The 22965-nt window shown below is 48.2% G+C and overlaps 1 protein-coding gene across 1 annotated transcript in view; it reads right to left on the bottom strand.

Annotated features, from left to right (window-relative positions):
* DLGAP3 (DLG associated protein 3) overlaps positions 1–17168 on the bottom strand; it is a 33636-nt gene extending 16468 nt beyond the window's left edge. The window contains exons 1-5 of the mRNA XM_046662845.1: positions 16062–17168; positions 11565–11770; positions 11187–11259; positions 938–1151; positions 341–654 (exon numbers count right to left, since the gene is read on the bottom strand). Of these exons, the coding sequence (XP_046518801.1) occupies positions 341–654; positions 938–1151; positions 11187–11259; positions 11565–11770; positions 16062–17168 (1914 nt within the window). The remainder of the gene's footprint in view (positions 1–340; positions 655–937; positions 1152–11186; positions 11260–11564; positions 11771–16061) is intronic.
* Positions 17169–22965: the final 5797 nt, after the last annotated feature.

Raw genomic sequence — 22965 nt, 5'->3', positions numbered from 1 at the left:
GAGAAGGGACAGCAATGTCTGAGCCCCAAGCCAGCCGGCAGATTCTGCAAAGACAATCTGCCTGAACAAGATGAGAGACCCAGGTGGTCAGAGGCATCAAGGTGGCAACCTCTGGGCACCGCTCTCCACTCGCCAGTAGGGGTGATGGTGTCAGGATAAAGGACAGGGAGTGAGCTGGGGCTGGTTAGAGCAGCCCCGTCGATGACCAGGCACTGGGGACCACCTGCAGCTCAGAGCAAGCCAGGAAAAGGCCTATGTATCCAGAAGGCCCAGTGACATCCTCAACCCATCCCCGACCGCCCAGGGCCTGAGTTTTCGTCGGCGCCTCCTCCTTTCATACCTGCACCCCAATGGACGGCCGCCACTTCCGCTGCCGCGCCAGGCTCCGCAGCTCCTCCCTGCCAGGAATGGTCTTGATGATGAGTGTGGGGGGCTTGGGGCTGGCCCGGGGGGGCACCGGCGCCAACTCCAGGGTGCGCGCACCCATGGCGGGGCCGTCCAGCCCGTCGGCGGAGCTGCAGCGCCGGGCGGGGCCCTCGGCCGCGGTGAAGCTCTCGTGGGCGGAGTCGGTGCTGCTCTGGGCGGTGATGGAGATGCGGGGCGGGGCCTGGCTTCCCGGTGGGATGGGGGGCGGGGCCTTTCTGAAGTTGAAGGCTGCGGCCAGCGAACGCAGAGACGCAGCGGGTGAGGAATGCGACCGGGTAGGTGCCTGTGGCCGACCACCCCACACACCTACGCGATGCCACAGGACCCAGCAGCCACAGGTACTCCACGTGCTGCTAACCCACAGAGCCAAGGATTGTTCTCCCCATTATCCGACCCAGAGAGGCAAGCAATCTGCCAAAGGTCACACAGCAAAGCTGTGGCGGGGGCCAGAACCAGAATCCAGGGCGCTCTCCAACCTAGAGCGGGGCCGAGGCAGAGAGGGCGTACTCACAGGAGCCGGGCCTCCCTGAGACAGAGGCAGGGGCAGCAAGGAGGGGCAGGCAGTCGTCGTCTTGAGAGCAGCCGGCCTGGATGGCCCGGAGGTAGCTGTGGCTCCGCATGCGGAAACAGCCGGGCAGGTCCAGGGCGTCCACAGCCTGGGACTCAAGCTCCCCAAACACGGACCCGCACACGGCCTCCAGCTGCTGGTTCAGCTCCTCGCTGAGCTGGGGGCAGGGCCCAGGAGGACAGTTACTGGGGTGCTGGCATGGGGTGGGCCCTCCCTGAGGCACTTTGCCTTAGTAATATATCTAGGTCTGCAGACGCTTATCTCTGTGTCACTCTTCTGCACGGACTAAAAGAAACGCTCTCTCTGCAAAGAAAGGTGGACGCACCCGTGCCCTGTGCTGCTTCCCAAAATGCAGTGGGGCCCACCTTGGGGTCCAGCCTTTCCTCTAAATACTCTTCCCTCCCCCCCATCTGTGCTGTTCCCAGATGTCTGGCTGTGCCCCAGCCTCCAGATCACCAGTCTTCCTCTCCATCTAGTCCCGGCCCCTGATGTTTCTCACACCTGACCCCAAGGGAGAGGACTAGAGACCTGACACTCACCCTCCTGCCCAGTATGGCTGTACAGGATGGGTGACCCTGAGCTTCAGGGCAGCCAAAGCATCAAGGAACGTAGCCTGTGAGTTGCCAGCACAGGCTATGGAGTGAGACCCACCTGGACTCAAGCACTGGCTCTGCTACTTCCTAGCAGTTTGGCCTGGGAAAGTTACCTGAAGTTTTTGGGTCTCAGTTTACTCACCTGTCAAATGGGAGTGGTAATGGTACCATCTTCATAGGGCTATTTAGAAACACATGTGAGGCACTGGGTGCAGGTACTGGCACATAGTAAGCACTCAGTCAGTGGCATGTGAAGGTCTCAGGGCCTACCTGGTAAACACGGGTCACCACCCATGAGAACCTCGACTATTCATGTCACTGAGCCCAAGAGAAATTCTCCCATGGGTGATTATGTAGAGACCATTGGATGAAATGACAGACAAGGTCCTCAGTAGCATCCACATGGTGAATGTGACAGGAAATATCCCATGGCTGCATCTTGTGTCATCTCCCAGGAAAGACTCATGGCATCATATTTATGTGCGATCAACAGAGGCCCAAAAGAATGGCTTGATCCGTGTGTAGAAGGCAACACAGCCTCCAAAACATAACATGATTTCACTAGATTCTACCTCAGACTGAGCAGGAATTTCCATCCCATTCTACCAATGGCAAACTAAAGCTCAGAGAGGGCAGATGAATTTTCCAAGGACGCCCAGCTTGTAAGTGGTAAAACCAGAGTTAAATGCCAGGTTTCCTGGCTCTCTACCAGGCTGACTGGGCATCAGAATCTCCTGGGGAGCTTGTTAAACCTGCATTAACTCAGGCCCCACCCCAAGGATCTGAACCCAGGGTTCTCAAACTATATGCCTCTCTTTGCTTTGGCTGCTCTAAAGCTCACGGCCAAATTTGCTAGAGATTCAGATTCCGTGGTTCCAGCGTGGGCCCAGTAATTAAAAAGAAGGATGGTCTGGACTTCTTTCTGAAGCTTTTTTTAAAGGAACTTCATTATAAGAAATCATAGACCATGGAAAAATCAATCCAAGATCCTGTAGAAGTTCTCCCATATTTGACTGGCACAAACCATGCCCCTGTGGCAGCTGTGGCTTTCACCACGACTGCTTGAGTCCACCTCTCAGTTTCCTATCTCTGGACCTGTGAGGTACAAAGGACCAGCAAATACCTGGCTATTTCCTGAAGCTCAGGAGCTGATCTAATTCCTGCTAATTCTAGACCAGGCTCAGGAAACTCCCCAACTAGAACCAATACAGACCAGAGGGTCCTGCCCAGAGCACAGGAGAGCTGACCTAACCCCAGCAGAAAGTGTTCTGGTCTCAAGTCTGGACACCAGGAATGGAAGGACTCTCACTCTGTGGCTTATCCCTGTATCTCCATCCCTCTTCCGTGTGTAAAGCACTAGGCATAATATCTGGCATACAGCAGATGCTCAATAAGCATTAGCTACTATTATTAGTAGCAGGAGGTTCTGAAATCACAGTGACAATGCTTCTGAGACGCCTCTCTTTCCCAGGGGTTCTGAAGCTTTTGAGATCCCAGGACCAATGCCATACAAGGCAGACAGAGGGAGGGTGAGAAACTCCCTGGGGCCACACACCTTCCATCTCTACAGGCCAAGAGGAGCTTCTAGAGTTCCAACAAGGAACCAGGACCCAAGGGAAATGTGGGCTTATACAGACTCTCAGAGGAACACTGCACCTGAGTTGATCTTGACTGTATCATGATTATAAAATTATAACATTGTACTGCGAATTCTCCCTTTACCCCTGCACTGCCTTCCACTCTGCCCCTCCCAACCCCCTGCTTTCAGGAGAGTCAAAGTCAAAGAATCCTCTTGGGAAATGAGAACCTTAGTCTTTCTCCAAACCAGCCTCAGAACCAGTAAATATTTCCACGGGTGTGGGACATTTAGAAGAACATATTTTTTGGGGACCTAATTGAAAATTGTTCATGCTAGAGTTGGTGGGTCCATCTGGGGGCTAGACAACATCCTGTATACTTATGTCATTTAGTTTAAATAACCTTGGAAAACCTTCTCATTTCAAAACACTCTAAAACACTGGATAAAATATAACAAATGTTTTATATGCATAGCTGAGCTCACAAGAAAGCCAGTGAAGTCCCAAGGGGACAAAAGCTAAGAAGAGACTGGAAAATCAGAATATTAACTGCGTGAGTCAATGCTGCAAACAGCCCAGTGGAGGTGGGAGGTGGGGCAGGGGTTCCTGGTCTCACTAACCAAAGGGCTTCTCTTTTAACACCCACATGGGTGCAGGAGTAAGGTTTTGGGCTCAGATGAAGCACGGAATTGGAAATGAGAACTTGCATAAAGGTAGGAAAGGAGATGCCTTTGATGCAAAGGTGGACGAAAAAAATCAATTATCAATACACACTGATGATAAAGAAGCTAGTCTGTGGTCCAGGCATTGGAAGGAAAGGAGGCCAATCTCCTATTCTGTATCTATTCAGGACTCTGTGTCTGCATGAGCCTGCATGGGCCAGACCCCCCAAATTAAAAATTAATACAAAATGGTCCCAGACCAAGAATAGTCTAATAGAAGCAATTGCAGAATATTTCCTGGCAGACCCACTCCTAACGCAGGCTGCTCAGGAATCTCACGGATAAAGCTCCATTGAAGATGAACTAATATTAGACTGTGATAATCCCTGCCATGGCCCCAAATCGTCCCTACCTCCTGATGTTCACACCCTTGTGTAGTCCCCTCGTCTTGAGTGTGAACTAGACTTCTAATTCTAATTGGCCCACTTCTAATAAATAGAATGTCACAAATACAAAGGGACGTCACTTCTGACATTAGATTACAAAAGACTGTGGCTTCCATCTTGGATACCTTCTCTCCCTCTCACTCTCAGAGCCTTTGTTCTGGGAGAAGCAAGATGTTATACTGTGAGTAGCCCTCTGGTGAGTCCGACATGTCAAGAACCTGATGTATGTGGCCAATAGCCTACAAGGATCTGAGGCCTACTGACAGCCACGTGAGTGAGCACGGAAGCAGGTCTTTCTACAACCAAGCCTTGAGATGACTGCAGCCCTGGCCAACACCTTGAGTGAAGCCATGTGAGACACCTGATCCAGGTGGCACCCAGATAAACTGTGCTCAGTTTCCTGACCCATAAAAACTGAGATAATAAATATTTGTTGTTTCAAGACACTATGTTTGGGGGTAATTTATTATGCAGCAATAGATAACTAACACTAACAGTGACCTAAACAAGAACTAAACTTTCATTGAATTAAGCCATTGAGAATTCAAGGTTTATCTGTTACAGTAGCTAGTATTACCTTAGCTAAAAGAGATTAGCTTTTAAATTATGTTTAAAATTTCTAAAACTCAAAAGATAAAATTAAAAACATAAAAAGAGAATAAAAGCTTTGATCTAAAAAAAAAAAAAACTAGGAGAATTTGAAAAGGAACCAAATCAGATTTCTAGAAATGAAAAAAAAAGCACTGAAATTAAAAACACAATTCATGAGTTAAATTGTAGATGAGATTTAACTGAAGAGAAAACTAGCAAACCAGAAGATATATCTGAGGAACTTGCCAGAAGGCAGCACAGAGAGGTAAAGAGACAGAAAATATGAAGGAGAGGTTAAGATACATGGAGGATATAAAAAGAAGGTCCCACATAAAACTAATAGGAATTCCAGAGAAGAGACTAGACAGAATGTGGAACAGGCAATACTTGAAGAAATCATGATAGTGGCTGAAAATTTTCTAGGCTTCTGACTTCAGGCATGACAGTGAGGGGGACACCAAATCCTATCTCCCAAGACAACTGTAAATCTGGACAAAAACTGTCAAAAACAACCATTTCATCACTCTGAAAATCAATAAAAGGTGTACAACAAAGAAACATTTACTCATGAAAATTACTGAACTTTGGATAAGAATAGCATAAGTCTATGGTGTCCTTGCCTGGGGCTGCTCCCATTACCCAAGCTCCCAGCTCAATCAGTTGCAACAGTTTAACAAGGGTGGGGCAGGCTGTGAAAACCAGTTGCCTCACTACCACTACCAACGGAACCTCACTTAATTTGGAGCATTGTAAGTTATAGTATCAAGAACAGCAATAGCCAACAGCACTGCCAGCTGAGGTTTTGGCACTGTTTGGGGCAAACTATGGACTGGAAGACCAGCCAGGGACTTAACAGAGAGTTCCAAGGGTTGAGACAGCCAGAGGGGGTTTGATAAGCTCTCCAAATAACCCAGGTTAACCAGAGGTTGGGTACACGTATACAGAGACCAGAGAGGCCCTGAGTCACCTGCACATCCTTGGCCAATGGAGCCTGTGCACATGTGCAGAGGCAACAGAAGAGAGCCTGGTGAAAAGTAAAAGCCAGGGCAGGCTTGAAAACTGTACTCCTGAAGTTTGTACTCCCTGCCCACACACAGAACCATATGCAGAGACAAGAAGCCTTACTGGCTTGAGGTTTTTGAGCGCAAACTCCAACCAATCTCTAGCTGAATATTGAGCTATGCAGACACAGGAGCAACTCCTAGAAAACCAGGCTTAAAAATAAAAACAAGAAAGAAAAAAGATAGTGGAACCATCAGAGGCCACATTTGGCAGAAAGATAGATTTCACAGATGCAGTCCAGAGATTAACAAACAAATAAACAAAGCAATAACAATCTTCAAGTGGTAAAGTAAGAATCCAGAGTTGCTACAATATATTATCTAAAATGTTCAGCATTCAACAAAAAATGATGAGACATGCAAATAAACAAGAAAATGTGAATGTCTGTAAAGGTTTGATTTATCAGACAAAGCCTATAGAGCCGCTATTATAAATACATTCAAAGAATTAAAGGAAATCATGTTTAAAGATTTTTTTAAAAACATGACAATGATGACTTTATGAATAGAAAATCATAACAAAGAGAAATTATTTTTTAAAAAGAAAAAAGAACCAAATGGAAATTGTGGCACTGAAAAGTACAATAAATGAAATGAAAAATTCACTAGAAGGGCTCAGCATAAGAAATGACCAGTAGACTTGAAAATAGATCATTATAAATTATCCAGCCTGAAGAATGGAGAGGAGAAGAGATTGAATAGAAACGAACAGAGCCTCAGAGACCTATGGGACAACATCAAGTCTACCAGTATACAAGTAATGGGAATCCCAGAAGAAGAGAGAGAAAAACAAAAACTATTGGAAGAAATAATGGCCCCAAACTTTCCAAATTTGGTGAGAAACATTAATATGCAGATCAAAGAAGCTCAATGAATCCAAAGTAGGTTCAACACAAAGAGATCCATACCCAAACACATTCTAGTCAAAATGTTGAAAGCTGAAGACAAAGAGAAAATCTTAATAGCAACAAGAGAAAAACAATTTATCACATAAAAGAAAACAATAATATGATTAATAACTGGCTTTTCATGAGAAACAATGAATACGAAAGGCAGTGGAATGATATATTCCACTATATGAGTGCTGAAAGAAAAACTCAACCAGGAATTCTATATCCAGCAAAACTGTCCTTCAAAAATAAAGTAAAAATAAAGAGATTTCCAAATAAATATAAACTGAAGAATTTACTGCTAGCAGATCTATCTTACAAGAAATACTAATGGAAGTTCTTCAGGATAAAAGGAAGTGACACTCAATGGTAACTCAAATCCATAGAAAGAAATGATAAATATGAGTAAATATAAAAGACTCTATAAACATATTTTTCTCAGTTTTTATCTTAGCTTCTTTAAAAGACATAAGATTGTACAAAGCAATTACTATAATACCACCAATGGTTTATAATAATTCTTAGGTTTACGATGTGTATATGGTGATATATATGACAATAATAGCACAAAGAGGGGAGAGAAAAAAGGATATTGATTCTAATAAATTAAGATATACATTGTAATTCCTAGCACAACCACTAATATTCAAATAATAAAGTAAAAAGGAATTAACAACAAAGAAGTTAAAATGGCATGCTAAAAATATTTAATTATTTAATACAAAAGAAGGTAGTAAAGAAAGAACAGAGGAACAAAAACAACGTGAAACAATCCAACCATATCAATAATCACATTAAATGTGAATGGACAAGACATCCCCATTCAAAAGGCAGAGATTTTCAGATTGGATAAAAAAGCAAGTAGGTTGAAAGTAAAAGGATGGACAAAGATGTACCAGCAAACAGTAATCATGAGAGAAGTTTCTAGATTTGATGAAAGACATGAATCCTCAGATTCAGGGAGCAGGCACGTGCACGCGCGTGTACACACACACACATCATAGCGAAACCGCAGAACACCAAAATCAAAGACAAGATCTTAACAGAAATCAGAGAGAAATGAAAATTACCTACAGAGACAATTAGATTGACAGTACACTCCTCAACAGCAATAACAGAAGACAAATGACAAAGGAATCTTCAAAACACTGAGAGAAAATAATGATTGACCTAGAATTCTATAATAAGGTAAATTATCTTAAATACTGAGGGTAAACTGCATTTTTTGTTAAAGGCAGAATTTGCTACTAACAGACACTCACTGAAAAAATTACTACAGAATTTACTTTAAAAGGAAGGAATGAAATGTAAGAAGGTACAGTGAGGGGAGAAAAGGTAAAGATGTGAGTATATATAACCAAGTACTAATAGCATAAAATGTAACAACAATAATAAAGACTAATTTGGAAAGACGAAAAGAAGATGGCACCAGGGACTGGCCTGATGGCATGGTGGTTAAGTTCATGCGCTCCACTTCAGGAGCCCGGGTTTGAGGGTTTGGATCTTGGGCACTTACCTACACACTGCTCATCAAGCCATGCTCTGGTGGCATCCCACAGACAAACTAGAGGGAGATTGGCATAGATGTTAGCTCGAGGCCAATCTTCCTCACCAAAAGAAAAAAGAAAAAAAGGTTGAACTAAAATACTGGGCAACAAGTACACATAAGAAAGGAAGAGGCGATCAAAGTTAAAGTGCCCTAAGGTCTTTGCATTGTCCAGGAGAAAGGCAGAAGAAATTGTCAACTTTAGACTTTGCTAAGTCAAATAGGCACACTAAAATTATAAGAGTAACCATAAAGAATGAAAATAGAATATATAACTGCTAAACTAGTTTGAGGAGAAAAATGAAGAAAACCCAAATGATCCAAAAGTAGGCAGCAAAGGAGTAGAAAAGCATCAACCAAAAGACAGGATAAATAGAAGGTACAAAGTAAGATGACAGAAACAAAATCCAAGCATATTGGTAATCACAATAAACATAAATGTGCCAAATTCTCAAACAATTGTCAGAATGGATATAAAATAAAATCTAGCTATAAACTATTTACAAAAAACATACCTAAAACATAAAGAGACAAAATGTTTTAAAGTAAAAGATGGAAAAAGATGTTCTGGGAAAACACTGAACAAAAAAATAGACTTAAAGGCAAAATGCATTATTATAGATAATAAGTTGACATCTCTCATGCATTAAACTTTCTTCCTCTTCTGTAAAGCAAAGATTATAAGCCACGCCTCCCAGGAGAAATATGTATTATATACATGATGTTAGATAGTGTAAAGTGCTAAGAAGAAGAAAAGAAAAACAGAGAAAGGAAATAGGAAATGTTGGCGGGTGTAGTTAAAATTTAGATTTTAGAATATTTGGGGAAAGACCTGAAAGAAGAGAGGGAGTGATCCATGGGAGTGTCTGAGAAGGAGAGATCCGGACAGAGGCAGCAGCAAATGCAAAGACCCTGCGGCTGGAGCACACCTGTGGTGTCAGAGGAGCAGCAAGGGGACTAGTGTGGCTGGAGTGGTAAGGGAAGAGAACAATGTTAGGAGGGGAACTTAGAGGTAGCAAGGGCCAGATCATGCAGGGCCTTATAAGCCATAGTAAAGTCCTTGAATGTTCCTCTGAGTAAGCTTTTGAGTGAATGTAGTTCTATTTTTAAATGATCACTCTGGCTGTACTGAGAGAGAATGAAGTGGAGCAAGGGCAAATGCAGGAGACCAACTAGAAGGCAGTGCAACAGACCAGACAAAAGAACATGGCAACATGAACTGGAGTGGTGGCAGTGGAGGTGGAGAGGAGTTGAGGGATCCTGGTTATGCTTTGAAGGTGAGACCAACAGGATTTGCTGGAGGACTGGATGTGGGATATGACAGAGAGAAAGGAGTCAAGACTGACTTCAGGCTTCTAGACCAGAGCTCCTGGAAGGATAAAGTTGCCATTATCTGAAACGGAGAAGACAGTGGATGGGGCAGGGAATTTGTGGGGGAAAGGACACCAGCAGTTTAATTTTGGACATCTTAAGTTTGAGATGTTTACTAAACATCCAAGTGAGACTTCAATACACAGATATACACACCTGGCGTTTATGGGAGGGTTTGGGCTGAAGACGACTTTGGGAGTCATCAGGCTCTTGATAATATTCAAAGCCATGAGGTTGGATGAGCTCACCCAAGGAGTGAGTGTAGAGAGAAGTCCAGGAACTAAGCCCTGAAAACTCCAATGTTCAGATCCCGGAGAGTTTGTAGGCACCAGTGACACAGACTGAGAATAAGTAGCCAGAGAGAGATCTAGGAAAACCTAAAAGGTGGGTTGTCCTCCAAGCCAACTGAGTGAGGTGTTTCAGGAAGGAGAGAGTCATCAACTGTGTTAGATGTTGCTGATGGGTCAAGTAAAATGAACACTGAGCACTAACTAGTGGGTTTAGCAACAGAGGCTGGTCTGATGTGAAAAGACGGCTGTGCCAGTCAGATTCCCTGATTCAGGAAATGTAGCAAAGAAATGCTGAGAGACTGAAGCAGCAAACAATAGGAGCCAATGTGGACAGTCTTTTGCACTGCTTTTTGCATTGCTTTTTTCCCCAGCAAATAGTAAAAATAGCTAACCCTTCTTGAGTGCTGGCTATGTGCCAAGAACACTATTATGATGCCTATTTTTAAATAGGGAAAGTGGGGCTCAAAAAAGTCAAGTAACTTGCCCCAGGTCACTCAGCTGGTAAGTTGGTAAGTCACTGAGCTGGAATTCAAACCCATCTCATGCCCTTAATTACTAAACTGTGCTGCCTCCGTTTCGTTGAGGGGAAAGTCTACACTTAGGTATGAAACTCACATTTACAAAATAACAATTTGGGGCCAGGTACCTTGTGTTTGCAAACATTGTTTCACTGAACTGTCACAAAACCCCTGTGAGATAAATACAAGTACTGTCGTCATTTTAAAGATGAGAAGACAGAGGTATTGAGAGGTGAAGTGTCTTGCTAGTGGTCCCACAGGGTGGAGGTGATGAGGGGAGAACACAGCCCTGAGCATCTCTGAGGCTGAAACTCTGCTCGTCCCCTCTCTGTACAGTCAATCCTACTGTTCCCGGGAGGGTGGGCTGAGAGCAATAAAGTCAGGCCAGGGCTGGGGAACCTGAGAGAACTGATGTTGCCCTCACAAGCTCATCACTTTGAGGACACTTGGTGGTTTCTAAGGACGTGACTCTCTGAGATCTCCAGTCTGAGTCAGCTCCAGGAATCCCAAGTCGGGCTTCCCAGCTCCCCCAGAACCAGACCCAAGCTCTCTCCTTGGGCAGATCTCTGATTTTAAGGCCTAGGCTGAGCATGGGACTGACTCTCCCTTCCCGCCCTTTCCTTCGGGCATCCTGGGCCTCTCCCTACCTGTCCGGTAGTGAGGGAACGGGTGTAGCCAGGAATGGAGCTCCGTGGGTGGATCCGGGGTGGGACACAGCAGCTGGGAAAGGTCAAAATTCCAGATTCAAAACAGGAGTCTGCTAGGAGGCAGGGGAGGGGAATGATAGCATTGGGGCCCATGAGCAGCTTCTATCTGCCAGAAACCCCCAGGAGACTCCTGGGTAAAGGAACCAACCCAAAGAGGCACTCAGACATATGTTGTCACCCGGGACCCCCTCTTTATATGGGGACTACCCAGTTGAACCCTAAGCAGGGAACCCGACCGGTACCCACCTTACACACACCCCCTGCAGGTACCCAGCATCAGCTTCCCGCCTCCCAGCCCCCAGCATTCCCTGTCCTTACTTGATCCGGGCCTGGTCCACGCTGGAGGAGCGGCGGGAGGTGAAGCGCCGGGCGACAGCTTTGGGAGATGTCTTGGGGCTGCCATCTGAGTCTCCGCTCTCCTCGTCCCCCATGGCTTTGATGTAGCTGCCGCTGCGCATCCTGCGGCAGGGGATCTCCCCATCCTTGCCCCCAGTGGGGTAACCCCCCCAGTCATCTTGCGGCACCTGTGGGAACAGGGGCCTCTGTCTCTCAGACACGTCCCTACTAAAACTAGAGGCCAGGACCCTCTTTCCCCACTGCCAGTGGGAAATGCTCTGCCCTGGCTCCAGCAGGCCACACTCAGGAGCATGCAGACATGGAGTGGGAAGTGAGGTCTCAGGCTGTCCTCCCCCTTACAGGAGATGCCTCATCCTCCTCCATGGACCTTTTGCTACTTAACCGAAGGCCACCTAGAAAGTCCTGGGGCTGACAATGCCAGATGCCAAGAGGTCGAAGATCAGAGGTCAAAATTACCTGTGTCAATCCCACCCCCAGCAGTAAAGTATCACCTGACCTCAGTCACCTTTTGTCCCTCCTTCTCCTCCATCCTCTTCACCTGCTTAGATCCCAAATCCTCTGACTCCCCCTCCTTCCTTCTGTGAGGAGCCACAGAGGGTTTTAAGCAGGGGAGTGACATCAGATTTGTGTTTCAGAAAGAGCACTCTGACAGTCCAAAGAGAGGATGGACTGTGGAGGGCCAGGAGCAGGGCAGGGGCTCAAGTGGCAGGAGGGAGATCAATTAGGAGGCTGATGCCGTTATCCAGGCAAGAGATGAAGAGACCTAAATTAAGACAATGACAATGAGGAGGAAGAGGAGATGGAAATGAGAGGTGTTAAGGAGCATCAGTGAGCCTGATTAGATGTGGGGGGTGAGGGGGCGGGGAGAAGTTGAGGATGACTGGGAGGCTGCTGGCTGAGGACCTGGGGGATGGTGCTGTCGCTCACTGAGCCATAGAATCCCAGAGAAACAGATTTGGGGAAAAGGTGATGGGTTCAGGGTTGGGCATCTTGAGTTTGGCAGAGAACTGTTGAGCAGGTGCTTGGATATTTGGTTCTGGAGTTCAGTGGAGAGATCCGGGCTGGAGGCAGACGTGGGAATCATGGGCGGCCGCTGAATCCAGAGGAGTGAATGGAAGAGCCCAGGGGAAAGAAGAAAGAGAGCTGGGAGGGATCCACTGACATTTAAAAAGAGATTGCAAAGAAAGGAAGAGGAGCCTATGAAGTCACCTGAGAAGGAGTGGGCAGAGGGGTAGGAGGGAACTCAGGAGAATGCCATGTCATGGAAACAGGAGACATTTCCAGAATAAAAGGAATTGATAATGTCAAATGCCACAGTGCATTCAGAGGTTAGTAATTCAGGCTCGGGAGTCAGACAGATCCATGCTCAAATTCTGGCCCCATCACTTGCTAGCTAGGTGAACTTGAGCGAAACTGATTAATCTCTATCAGTTTCCTCATCTGTGAATTGGTAACGATAATTATTCCTACATCACAGGGTTGGTGAGAAGGGTAAATGAGCCAATATAGAGTGCCCAGCACACAGTAAGTGCTGAATAAATGTCAACTATTATTATTATAAACATTGAAAAGTACCTTTCAAGGAGAGCTCTCAAGAGACCATTGGTGACCACGGCCAGAACATTTTAGAGGACAGAGGGTGTGGAAGTCAGACTGCAGTAAAGGGAAGAATGAAAAAAAGTGAAGAAGCGGAGTGTATGCTCTAAGAACTTGGATACGAAGGGAAGACACGACGGAAGGGGCTATGGGATTGAGGAAAGGATTTTTTGGATGAGAGACTTGGGCATATTTTCAGGATGAGGGAAAAAGCCAATAAAGATAAAGACAGTCTTTAAATGTGGGGAGGGAGGAGGGACAAACAGCTCAGGGATGGAGGGGGTCCTGGGGAGATGGGCTCAAGCCCTACTGAAGGGATCATCCTGGGATGGTGGTCCTGGCTTCTCCTCTGAGCCAAGAAATAAGGAGGTGGGGGTGGCTGGGAAGCTAAATGAGTCTACAGGTGAGCTGACAGGCAGGGGAGGGGGCTCCGTGATGGTCGACTGCACTACAAAGAATGAGTGTAAATGAAGGTGTGGGGGAGGGGGCTGGGGCAAGTAGGGAAGACTTAAAATACTTGTTGTAAAGAACAGGTTAAATGGGGTGGGGATTGGGGCTCAGAAAGGGATCAGGGATCAGGGCTCAGGGGAGGGACAGAGACTCTGGGAGTGATGCTAGGTGAGGGGATGGAGACCAGTGCGAGAACAGGGACCCAGGGATGGGATGGGGCCCGATGAAGGAGCCTACAGGGAGGAACAGGACTCAATGAAGGGTTGGGGCTCAATCAGAAGATGCGAACACAGGGAGGAAACGAGGCTCCATAAAGGAACAAGAACTCCAAGTGGCAAGAGGAGTTCCGGGAGAGGGTTGAGGGAGAGCTGGGGTCCAGTGCGAGAAACAGGGTCTTGACAAAAGGACTAAGGGTCCAACAAAGACACCTAGTTTGACGGGGCCGGTTTCCCCTGCTTTTGTGCCAGGGGAGCAGCAGGCTGTCTGGAGGGTCCCAGCAGCCCCTTGTTCTCCCCCAAATGGGTTGAGACTTCCCAGTCCTAAGATGCCCTGGAACCCTAGGCCCTGATGGGTCATTCACCTTCCCCATACTCTACAGAGAGGAGCCGCAGGCAGGCAGAGAAAGCCAGGCCAGATGATGGGCCAGCCAGGGCACGCTTTGCCACACTGCAGGGTTCCCACTCCGTAGCCACTGCAGAGCTCCTCGCTCCTCTGCAGGACACTGTGAGGTGCATGTTAAAAAGGAAGCCCCCAGGGAGGCCAGGGCAGCCCTAGAGAAGCAGCAGGGAGCAGTGGGGTGGCAGCGAGGCTCCAGGGATGGCAAGGGCTCAGTTATGGGAGAAGGGTTGGTGTTCCCACCTTGGCCTTTCCTGCGGGACCCTTCAATTCCCAGCTTAGAGAACCTCTCTACGCAGGGAGGGGGCAATCCAAGGCCAATTCAGTAGTCCGGAAGTCTCCAACCTTCCCTTCTGTCTCCCAACCCTCTCTGCTTCCAATGTGGCTCTATCTGTTCCCTTGAGCTTCCGTAAGTTCCCCACCCAGGAGAGCCCTAACACGTGAACAACTTACCAGCAAGCCCAGTGACACCCAAAGACACATGCAACCTCGATTCTCCACACCTTTGGACATGTGCAGCCTCTTCCTGGAACACCCTTCATCCACTTCTGCACTAACCCAACTCCTCCACTGAGATTCAGCTCAGGGGACATTCCTCGTAGAAGCTGCTTTGAGCAATCCCTGGCCACCACCACCCCAGGTGGGTGCGGTGCTTCCTCTGTGCTCCCACGGGACCCAGCACTCTCTCCTACCGCAGCCTCATCGCACTGTGTTCTATATGTTTCCTTGCCCATCTCACCTCTAAACAGTGAGCTCTTCACAACCTGCACCTGTGTCTTCATCTTTGCAGCCACAACACCCGGGAAATACTCACTGAATGAATGACTGTGGAATAACTATGTGAAATATTGGGCTTGGGGGATGACCGGAGGTCTGTTGGACTTCTACAACTTGTATTGACTTTTTGTCCTAAACTATGGGAGGGCTCAAGAAAATATGTCAGGGGGTATGAGAAGAGACCCGAGGCAGAGAAGAGGAAGGTTGATGGTGAGAAGAGCCTCCGACCAAAGTTCAGTAAAAAGATGGAGAGTGGACAGTGTGGGATGGATGAAGGCTCCATAAGGAGTCAGAGCTCCCAGCATCACCTGCGGAGATCACAGAGCTGGTGAGACAGGATGGGGATATCATGCCCTCTATCACCTGCACCATCCTCTCCCAAGAAGCCCTGTCTTGGCATTGCATCCGGGGCTCAGACCTCAGTGTGTCTCCAGTCTAGGAAAATCCACGGGACAGCCTCCCAGGGTTCTTCCACAGCTTCATGGGCTGTCCTACTGCAGGTACCCCAGAACGACAAACTCCAGCAGAGGCACATTCTGGAAATAACTGACCTTCATATTCAAACAATATCTGGACCACCCAGATTTGAGCAGAAAAGAGGTCTGGAGAAGGCCTGGGGCAGGAGAACCGCTTTCCAACTGCTGACCTCCAATCTACAGCCTAGAAGCTACAGCCAGGGAGTACCACACAGTCCTGTCCGCTGCCTACCTTAAACCTCATTCTGCCTCCAGCCTCATAAGACAGAGGCCAGCACAGCTGGTCCAAAACAGCAGGTCAAGGGGAAGTCTGCCTGACATGGATACAACATCAGAATAGGAGGGACCCTTCATTGCCCAAATGGGGAAACTGAGGTTCCAAAAGGGCCTCAAGGGGACACAGTGAGGCAGGGCAGAGCTACCCTGCCTCCAAGCTCTCCATCAGGGGCACAGCTGGCTCCCATCCAACCTTTTCCATAGCTCCCTGAGTGACAACACTGATGAGGGCCGAGGACCCAGTTCCCCACACCCACCAAAGCCTCACCTGCAGATAATGATAAGTCCTGGCTTTGGCCTTGGTCTCTGGACCCAGGAGCCCCTTGCCTGGCCCAGCCCCAGGGTATCCATCCCGGCCTTGGCTGACCATCATGGTATGCCAGGCACTTCGCTTGACTGATTGTCCATCCAGTGACATGGACATGCCAGTGCAGGCAAGACAGCGGCCTTCTGACCCGCCCGAGCGCCCCTTGAAGCTCAAGTCCCGGTAGGACCCATCTGGAGCCTCCAGGCAGAAGGGACCACCAGGCTCCCCCGGGGGCCGCCCACCCGCCAGGAAGCCGCTATCACTGTCCAAGTTGTCGTCGGAGCTCCACCAGCCCGCGGCCTTGGCCTGGTGCCGCCCGTCCCCCTTGCGGTCCTTGCTCTTGCTCCTCTTGCCGTGCCGGGACTGGTGGTGGTGGTGGTGGTGGTGGTGATGGTGGTGGTGGGAGGTGTGAGGGCCTCCAGAGCCCGGGCCAGGGAAGCTGTCTCCCCCAGAGCCACCTCTTCCCTCGGCCTTGGGCCCATTATAGTCCCTCTTCCCTGGGGCCTCCAGAGAGTGGGACTTGGCAAAGAGCTTCTGCACAGAGTGAACCAGGTGCCGGATGCGGCTGGGGCTCTCACTGCGGGCCTCCGGGGCAGTGCCAGACCCCGGCCCTGGTCCTGGCCCGGCCCCTGCTGGACCTCGCTGGTATGGTAGCGTGTGGAAGCCATCCTGTTGAACTGGCAACTGCTTTTCAAACTGGTCCAGGAGTGTAGGAGGCAGGCGGGGGGCACCCTTGCCCTGTGGGTGGCCCACACAGTCTTCACAGGTGTCAAAAGGGCCCTGGCCAGGGTACATCCTGGGGAAGGTGCTGCTACCCCCCCCAACTCCGGCCCCCCCTGGCCCTCCCTCGGGGCCTACTGATGGCCCCTCACTCAGGCTCAGGGGCCCTTCGGGAGAAAGGTGTCCCAGGCCTGCTCTCGGGGCACAGAAGCGGGGCTCGGTGGAGAAGGCCTCCCCGGAGCCCAGCAGGTACGGGGCCCTGGCAGCTGGGCCCACATCCATATGCTGCTGGTCAGCAAAGCGGGTTGGGCGGGGATGGCTGCCTCGGTCGCCATGGTAACCCCTCATGGCCTCAGCAAGGGCTCTTCATAGTGTTGGGGGCCAGGCCCCAGGAACCTCCTGGGAAAATAGGGAGAAAAGGGATTCAAATTGAACAACAGGTCACTTCACCTAAAACTATCGTTTATGAGGTGTTCTTGTATTCTTTTTGGTAATGCATACCAATTTATTGTGATTAACTATACTATCTTTCCACAAATGGGCTTAAAATTCCTTAAAACAGTCGTACTAGACAAAGACACTCACAAGGGCACAAAATAATACCGTCATTCATCAAATTCTGCAAATGTGATAAATACTTATTCCCAAGAGGAAATGCCCTCAGCCAAATGAATTTTTTTAAATCCTTAGGTTAGCAAAAATAAAAGGATACCCAAACAGACATAAAAAAAATATTCAAAGAAACCAGTCATTAGGTGAACTTTTAACAAGCTGGCTTTAGGCAAATTGACCCAGGGCCTCACCTCTGCCCCATCCCTGCCCACTTCCACTGCTGCGAGGAGCCAGGTCTCAGGGTGACAGCTCCCAGCAGCAGTAATGAACAAGAGCACTGGACCCAAAACTACATCTCCAGCATGATTCTGCAGGAAAATCCCTCCCCTTCCTTCCACACCCTGCTCCTTCCAACTGACTGCAGGCTCATTCTCCCTCCTTCCAGGACTGAGATAGGAAGGAATAACCTGAGATGACTCCTCCTTCCTCTTCCGGGTTCCAAATAGTCCCCAGTGGAATTTCTTCTCCTTTTGCCTTTTACCCACCCCCCGCCAACCCCATTCCACTGGAGGGAAGTCATAAAGGGAGGAGACACCATAAAGAGGGGGAATACTGGCTGTTCAAGGCAGCATCTGAATCCTAAACTGGGATGGGAACCCGAGAGTTCCTCCTCCTAGGAACAGTGGGCTGGCAGGGCAAGGAGGTGATGGAGAGAAAATGTTGGAATCAGTGTCCCTGGCCCCCATCCCAGGCTTGCCAAGGCTACAGGACAGAGAGGTCAGCTCTCAGCAAGAACTGCCTCCAATCAGGACTCCAGAGCTGCCAGGACAGGAGCTACAGCAGGAGGGGGTGTCAGCAGGAGGGACAGGGACCGATAGGCTGGCAGACGGCGCCCTCCCTCATCCCAGACCAGGCTCCTGGACCATCTGCTGACTAGGAGGGGATGACAGCCTCAAAGACTCCAGACAGCAGCACCTCTGCGACTTACCCTCCCTTCCACCCCGCCACCACCTCCCCATACCCACTGTATTTCAGGCTTCTTCCAGATCCTGCTCACAGCTCATCTCCTACTATTTCCCAAGCACTTGCTATGTATATGGTACTGTGCAGACCTAATGTTCTCTAATCCCACTGACATTCTGTGCATAGATATTATCCACATTTACCCATGAGAAAATTGAGTTCAAAATGGTGAGGTCACAAAGCCAATAAGTGGGTAAATCACTTTGAATCAAGATTCAAACCCAAGTTATTCTGATTTGAGAACCCCCAATCTAATCCCCATCTCTCAGACTCTCCTACCACTCACCATCCTGGGTGTCCCATCCTCGGTGTCAGGATCCCCACTGCCAGGCAGAATACTAACTTCAGAAGGCTCAGGACCACTGGCTCCTGATAGAAAAGAAGAGTGGTGAGTGAAGGGGACAGAGAGTTTCCCAGAGTCCTCAGAGGACCAGTCTCTGGCCTTGACAGTTTCCCTTCCCAACCCCCCCAACCAGGAGTGATTGGATCCCCCACGATGCAGAGCCTTTGGACCCCCAGGGAAATGAAGTTGGCTTCATTATGCAAATACATGCAAATGAGCTTACAGGTTGGACTACCTCCAACTGCAGGTGTCTGTGTGATTGTGCTGAGCCACTGCATTTTCATTGCCCTCAAATATGATTCCATTCTACAAATATTTGTTGAGCAGATACCATAAGCAAGACTCTGAGTGAGAAGTGTTTAAGGTGATTTAAGTGTGGTCCCCTGTCATCAAGGGGCTTATAGTCTAAGAGGAGAACAATCTCTCACATGACAGGGTTATTTTAGGTCCCTGTTTTTTTGCATAAGCTGTTCCCTCTTCCCAGAATCTCTTTTCATCCACCCCCCAACCCTTTCCCCTGGCTAATACTACTCATATTAAGCCCTACCTTCCCTTGAAGACTTTCTGTACTTTTATTCTGGGTTATGCCTCTCTATTGGGTTTTTATAACACCCTGGGTTCCCCCATGAAAGCAGCTTTCACACTGCACTGAAATTATCTGTTTCAGTTTCTGTCTCTCCAATTAGAATGTGGTCTTCTGCAGGGTAGGAACCAAATTTTATTTATCTCTGGATCTCCAGCACCTAATTCAGGGCCTTGCCCAGAGCAGGTCCTTAATAAATGTTCATTAACTAGATGAATAAATGACAGGGCTGGAAAGAGGTACCAAAATGTTAGGCTAGTTCAGGTGAGGGCAAGACCAGATTCAATAGAGAGAAATTGAAGAAGACTTCCCAGAAAAGAGTGTGTTTGAGTTGGAGAACAAGATGGCTGTGTGTTCCATAGACAATGGTGATGGGGGAGAGAGAATTGCCAGTGGAGGAAACAGCAGGCACAAAGGCAAACGAGGTGGGAAAATTAGGAATTCTGAGGAGTGGGTTGGGAGAGTTCCAGCAGACATTTAGGGTTTGGAAAATACTGGGAAGAGGTGGGAGAGAGAGAGTCAGAAAGGAAGACAACTCTGAAGTTTGCAGCAGCCGTGACTGGAAGACTAATGATGCCATTATTAGACATGGGGATGTCAGGAAGAAGAGCTAGCTTTGCAGGCATGATTAATGGTAGTGGAAGAGACACAGTCAGACATCAGGAGGAACTTCCTGACCTCGAGGGATGTGAGACAACGAAGAAGATTGTGGAGTCTCCTGGGAATCTTCCACAGAGGAGAGGGTGAGACATGAGCAGCCCCCTGCCGACCCTGTGGCCTGGACTGGAGAAGCTGCTGGTTATCTCGCCTGGAGGGAAACTGGGGTGACCTCACAGATTTCAACTGCCTGGCTCTAGACAACAATTCTCCTCCATTGCTCTTCCCTGTGGAAGCAGAGGTGACTTCAGACCAAGATGGCCCCGAAAGCAGTTGTTGGAAAAGCACCTGGAAGCATCTCCCTGCCTTGGAAAGAAGCTTCGATAGCCTGGTCCTTTGTCCATGGCATGGTCCTTCTTATCCTGCCCCAGGCAGCGTCCACATCTGAGACTCAAAGCACGAAAGGCCACTTTGGCAGAAGCCCAGACCAGCCCATGGGCTTTGTTTGTGGTCAAATCAAGCTGCAGCCTCATGCTGAGCCTTCCCAATGGTGGCCATTCCCAGGCTCCCCCCTCCTCAACCCACACAGGTGCTGCTGCCAAGCCACTGAGCCCGCATCAAGATCTTCTCAAACTTCCATCTTTTAGCATCAATCCATATTCTCCTGGCTCTAGTCTCAGAGGTTATGGGCCCCTGTAATTGCTCCTCTCCGGACAAACCACCCCTGACTCCCTTACCAATGTCCTATGGAGCAGCACTGCCTAGTGGGAAAAGCGCAAGCCCTGAGATCAGAAGGTGTGTGACACTAGACAAGTGACCTACCCTCCCTGAGCCTAATGACACCTGCTCACCTATCTCCCAGGGCTGTAATGAATATCAAATGATACAATGTATACAAAACCAATTTATAACCTCTAAGATTCCATAGTGTCATCCTTCATGTGAAGCCTTTATTTTGGATTTCCAAAATCTCCAATGTCCAAAAGAGTAAATAATACAATCAAATCCAAATTACCGGGGGAAGAAGATGGTCAACTTACGAATTTCCTAAAGAGAAGATTTAATTGATATAGATTTAACTATATAGGCTTCCTCCTATATATTATGCTTTATGATCACATTCCTCCTGCTGCCATCCCATTACTAAACATAATCAATAGGAAGGAAAAATGAGCAAGGAGGGGACTAAGAATGCAATCCATCACCAAGTCCTGTGGATTTTGCTTTCTAAGAATAGATCTGTCCACTTATTTCCATATCCACCAAATCATTGTTGGCTGACTAGCTAAAACAGGCCCAACTCTTTCCCCTTTCCCAGCCTCCCTTATAACTAGAGGCCACATGATTCACTTCTGGTTAATGACATAAACATAAAAATATGATGAGGGTTTCTGGGAAAGATTCTGCCTTTGTGATAAAAGGGATGGAGCTTGTTAGTACCAGCCTTCCTGCCTTTCTTCTCAGCTTGAATACAATCGTGATGCCTGGAGCTAGGGCAGCTGTCTTGCCACCATGAAAGAAAGGCCTAGAGAATCACTGAAATGCTAGTTCTGGAGTCATTGAGGCATGGAACATAAGCAGTTGCCTTCCTCCAGGCCTAAATGCAGCAAGGAATATACTCCTCTTTATTTAAACCGTTGGCCAGATTTTCTGTATTTGCAGCAGTAAGCATTGCTAACTAATCTGACTACCTCAGAACATCCTCTCCTGCATGGACATCAGCAAAAGCTCCTAACTGGTCTCTGTGCTTCTGTTCTTCCCCTGCTCCAATGCATAGGGTCATTTGGAAACATAAATCTGATCATGTCACTTCTCTGCTTAAAACTCTTTATTGGCTTATTGATGTTCTTAGGATAAAATGCCTTGACCCAGCCAATGAGACCTGCAGGGTCTGGCCCTTCCTACGTCTCCAACACCCTCTCACGACATGCTCCCCCTTACTTCCTCTGCTCCAGCCAGGCCAGTCTTTTTGCAGTCCCATGATCCCTCCCATCATGAGGCCTATTCCCCCTGTCCGGAAAGCTTTTCCCGCCCACCTCTGCCTTGCTAACTCCTCCACACCCTTCAGATCTCAGCCCAGTTGTTGCTTCCTCAGGGAAGCTTTCTCTGGCCTCCCTGACTAGGTCAGATCCCCCTGCTGTTTGCTCTCGAGGCACCGTGTCCCTGCATAGCTCTTACAGCATTACCATTTTCAATCTGCATGATTCAGAGGTTGTCTGTCTCTCCTACCAGAATGCAACCTCCAGGTAGGTGCAAGAATTTCATCCATCTTATTCACTGCGTTATCTTCGACCCCTAGAACAATGCTTGGCATGTGGCAGGTGTTTGCTGAGTGAATGTGAGCCTACAAAGAACAAGATCCTTTCTCTTAGGACATTTTATCTAATTCTCACAACTGTTCCAAGGGATAGACATTACCCCTCCTCCCAACTGACAGAAGAAGAAACTGAGGCTTGGAGAGGCAAACTGACCTGCCCAAGGTCACAGAGTTGGTGGTAAACCCAGAAACAAAATCCAGTGTTGCCTCACTCCAATGCCTTATCTCTTCTCCTGCCTGTGCTTCAAGCCCAGAGAGGCCAAACTTATTAAACGTCAGTCTGAAGCAAACACAGTAATGAAAGTGGATTTGCTTTAAAAAAAAGGAAACAAACAAATAAAATAACCTCACCCATACCACACACTCTAGACCTAACCAGAGTATGGTTTCGCCTTTCCCCCGTGTGGTGAGTACTGAGTTTGTTCCAAGTCCAATGTCAGATAAGTACTAAAGGAAGCTCCCTGAAGCCCTATGACAACTCTGGGTGCTGGTGTTATTTTCCCCATTTTACTGCACCCAGGCATCTATCCACTATCCCAGGACACAGAGAGCTGCCCAGATGTGGAACCTCTGGGCCCAGAAAGGCAGCCGCTTTTGCAATTGCCTGTGGCTGGCTAGGAAGTGGGGAGTGAAGGAGTCTGGGAGGGTGCCGTGTGTGACAATTTCTCTGATGCAGCTCGAATCTATCTGGGAATGGAAGAAGTGGCACACATGCCGTCACCAAGAAATT

This window comes from Equus quagga, chromosome 5, assembly GCF_021613505.1.
Source record: "Equus quagga isolate Etosha38 chromosome 5, UCLA_HA_Equagga_1.0, whole genome shotgun sequence".
NCBI classification, from domain to species: domain Eukaryota; kingdom Metazoa; phylum Chordata; class Mammalia; order Perissodactyla; family Equidae; genus Equus; species Equus quagga.
This window is presented reverse-complemented; position numbering and strand designations above follow the sequence as displayed.